This window comes from Gallinula chloropus, assembly GCF_964237585.1.
Source record: "Gallinula chloropus genome assembly, contig: HAP1_SCAFFOLD_842, whole genome shotgun sequence".
In the NCBI taxonomy this organism is placed as follows: domain Eukaryota; kingdom Metazoa; phylum Chordata; class Aves; order Gruiformes; family Rallidae; genus Gallinula; species Gallinula chloropus.
In genome coordinates, this window is record NW_028168602.1 from 1 (window position 1) to 3000 (window position 3000).

Genomic DNA, 3000 nt, shown 5'->3' on the forward strand with positions numbered 1-3000 from the left:
ACCCCCAGACCCCCCCCAACAGCCACCCCCTGAGGGGTGGTACAGGGACCCTGCAGACCCCCCCCCACAGCCCACCCCTGAAGGGCTTGGGGGGGGGGGCACAGGGACCCCCAGACCACCCCACAACAGCCACCCCCTGAGGGGCTGGGGAGGGGGCACGGGGACCCCCAGACCCCCCCCAACAGCCACCCCCTGAGGGGTGGTACAGGGACCCCGCAGACCCCCCCCCACAGCCCACCCCCCCCTCACCTGGTGTCCTTGGTGGCCACGAAGACGACGGGGTTGGGGGCGTCGGCCGGGTTCAGCTTCTGGCGCTTGCTGGCGGGGGGGGGTCCCGCTCGCAGCCCCCCCGCTGCCAAGGGCCGCCCGTTGGCGGAGAAGGGCAGCCCCGCGCCGCCCACCTGCGCGGCCGCGTCAGGGATCGGGCCCACAGACCCCCCCAGCCCCCCAAACCGGCCCCAACAGCCCTTCCCATTGGCTCCGGGAGCTGTCAGTCACCCTCAAGCCCCGCCCCCCTAGAGCCCCTTCAACAGCCCTTCCCATTGGCTCCGGGAGCTGTCAGTCACCCTCAAGCCCCGCCCCCCCTAGAGCCCCTTCAACAGCCCTTCCCATTGGCTCCGGGAGCTGTCAGTCACCCCCAAGTCCCGCCCCATCATCCCCCATCCCGTCAATCAGCCATTGGCCCCACCCCCATTACCCCCCTGTCAATCATCCCCCCCTTGCCCTGTCAATCACCCTCCGGGCCCCACCCCCTGTCCATCACCCCAAGTCCCACCCCCATCGCTGCCAATCAGCCATAGGCCCCGCCCCCTGTCAATCACCCCAAATCCCGCCCCGTCAATCACCCCAAATCCCGCCCCCATCTATCCCCCCCCATAACTCCCCCTCCCAGCCCCTCCCCAATCCCCCCCCTCAATCCCCCCCCAATCAATCCCCCTCCCAGCCCCCCCCCCAAATCCCCCCCCATCAATCCCCCCCCCAAATCCCCCCCCATCAATCCCCCCCCCAATTAACCCCCCTCCCAGCCCCCCCCAGCCCCCCGTCCCGTACCAGGGGGTGGGGGCCCTCGCCGCCCCCGCGCAGCCCCCCCGCGCCCCGTACCCGGGGGGGGCGGTGGCCGTCGCCGGCCCCCTCGTAGCCCCTCTTGCCCCCCAGCCCCGCCAGCCCCCGGCTCTGGCTCAGCTGGTTGCGGTTGATGGGGGTCTTGGTGCCCCGCGGCGCCTTCGGCTTCAGGGGGGCCTGAGCCGCTGGGGGGGGAAAGGAGGGGAAAGGAGGGGGGGTCAGGGGGTGGGGACCCCCCCCAGCTCCCGGAGAGACCCCGCAGCCAGCCCTGGGACCCCCCCCCCCAAACTGGGGGCTGCCCCCCCTGAGCCCATGGACCCCTCCCCATCCCCTGCAACCCCCCAGCCCTGGGACCCCCCCCGAGCCCCTGGGACACCCCTAAAGCCCCTGAACCCCCCCCAGCCCTGGGACCCCCCCTGAGCCCCTGGACCCCTCCCCATCCCCTGCAACCCCCCAGCCCCTGGGCTCCCACCATTCCCTGTGACCACCCCCCATCCCCTGTGTCCCCCAGCCCCCCTGAGACCCCCCCCAGCCCGGTGCGACCCTGGCCGCCCGGCCAGGGGCAGCCGGGTCAGCGGGTGGATCTTCAGCGGGGCCTTGGCGGCCTTGGGCAGCCGGATGGAGCCTGGGGGGGGGACACGGCCCGGGGGGGGTTAAACCCGGACCCCCACCCCCGGCATCATGGCCTGGACCCCCCCCTCACCCCCCCTGCCCATCACCCTCCCTGACCCCCCAGCGCAGCCGGATGGAGCCTGGGGGGGACACACGGGGTGGGGGTGGCATCAAACCTGCCCCCCTTTACCTCCCCCTGCCCCCCAGCCCCCCCAAACCCCCTCTGCCCCCCCAACTCAGTCTTGATGGGCACACGCCCCCTCCCCAGCCCCCCAGCCCCTCCCCAGCCCCCCAATCCCCCCTCCCACTCGGCCTGGATGGGGGCGCGTAGGGGCGCTGGGCAGCCCCGCGTGGCTGCAGCACACCCCCTCCCCAGCCCCCCAACCCCCTCCCCAGCCCCCCCCGGCCCCCCAGCCCCCTCCCCAGCCCCTCACACTCGGCCTTGATGGCGTTGGCGTTGATGGGGGCGTAGGGGCGGCGGGCGGCGCGCCGGGGCTGCAGCACGTCACGGCAGAGGCGCCGCGCCAGCCGCGTCAGCCGCGTGGTCTGGAGCAGGAAGGTCTGGCGGTTCTTGGCCAGGAGCTTCGCCCGCGACGCGCTGGTGGTGTAGGGAGCCAGGCTCTGCAGCTCGGGGCGCGAGAGGTGCCCCCGGGAGTGGGGTTCCTGGGGGGACAGGGGGGCACAGGGGGGTACAGGGGGGCACAGGGGGGTCAGCCAGGCTCTGCAGCTCGGGGCGCGAGAGGTGCCCCCGGGAGTGGGGTTCCTGGGGGGACAGGGGGGCACAGGGGGGTACAGGGGGGCACAGGGGGGTCAGCCAGGCTCTGCAGCTCGGGGCGCGAGAGGTGCCCCCGGGAGTGGGGTTCCTGGGGGGACAGGGGGGTTTGGGGGGGCACAGGGGGGTCAGCCAGGCTCTGCAGCTCGGGGCGCGAGAGGTGCCCCCGGGAGTGGGGTTCCTGGGGGGACAGGGGGGTTTGGGGGGGGTACAGGGGGGTACAGGGGGTCAGCCAGGCTCTGCAGCTCGGGGCGCGAGAGGTGCCCCCGGGAGTGGGGTTCCTGGGGGACAGGGGGGCACAGGGGGGCACAGGGGGGCACAGGGGGGTCAGCCAGGCTCTGCAGCTCGGGGCGCGAGAGGTGCCCCCGGGAGTGGGGTTCCTGGGGGGACAGGGGGGTTTGGGGGGGGTACAGGGGGGTACAGGGGGTCAGCCAGGCTCTGCAGCTCGGGGCGCGAGAGGTGCCCCCGGGAGTGGGGTTCCTGGGGGGACAGGGGGGCACAGGGGGGTACAGGGGGGCACAGGGGGGTCAGCCAGGCTCTGCAGCTCGGGGCGC

The 3000-nt window shown here is 74.3% G+C and overlaps 1 protein-coding gene across 1 annotated transcript; it reads right to left on the minus strand.

The window, feature by feature from the left end:
- Positions 1–245: 245 nt before the first annotated feature.
- Positions 246–2337, minus strand: LOC311204320 (metastasis-associated protein MTA2-like; the record flags this gene model as incomplete). Its single annotated transcript, XM_084280766.1, has 4 exons — positions 246–401; positions 1051–1247; positions 1586–1687; positions 2109–2337. Coding segments are annotated over 4 exons (684 nt in total), but the record flags the coding sequence as incomplete, so codon positions are not given.
- Positions 2338–3000: the final 663 nt, after the last annotated feature.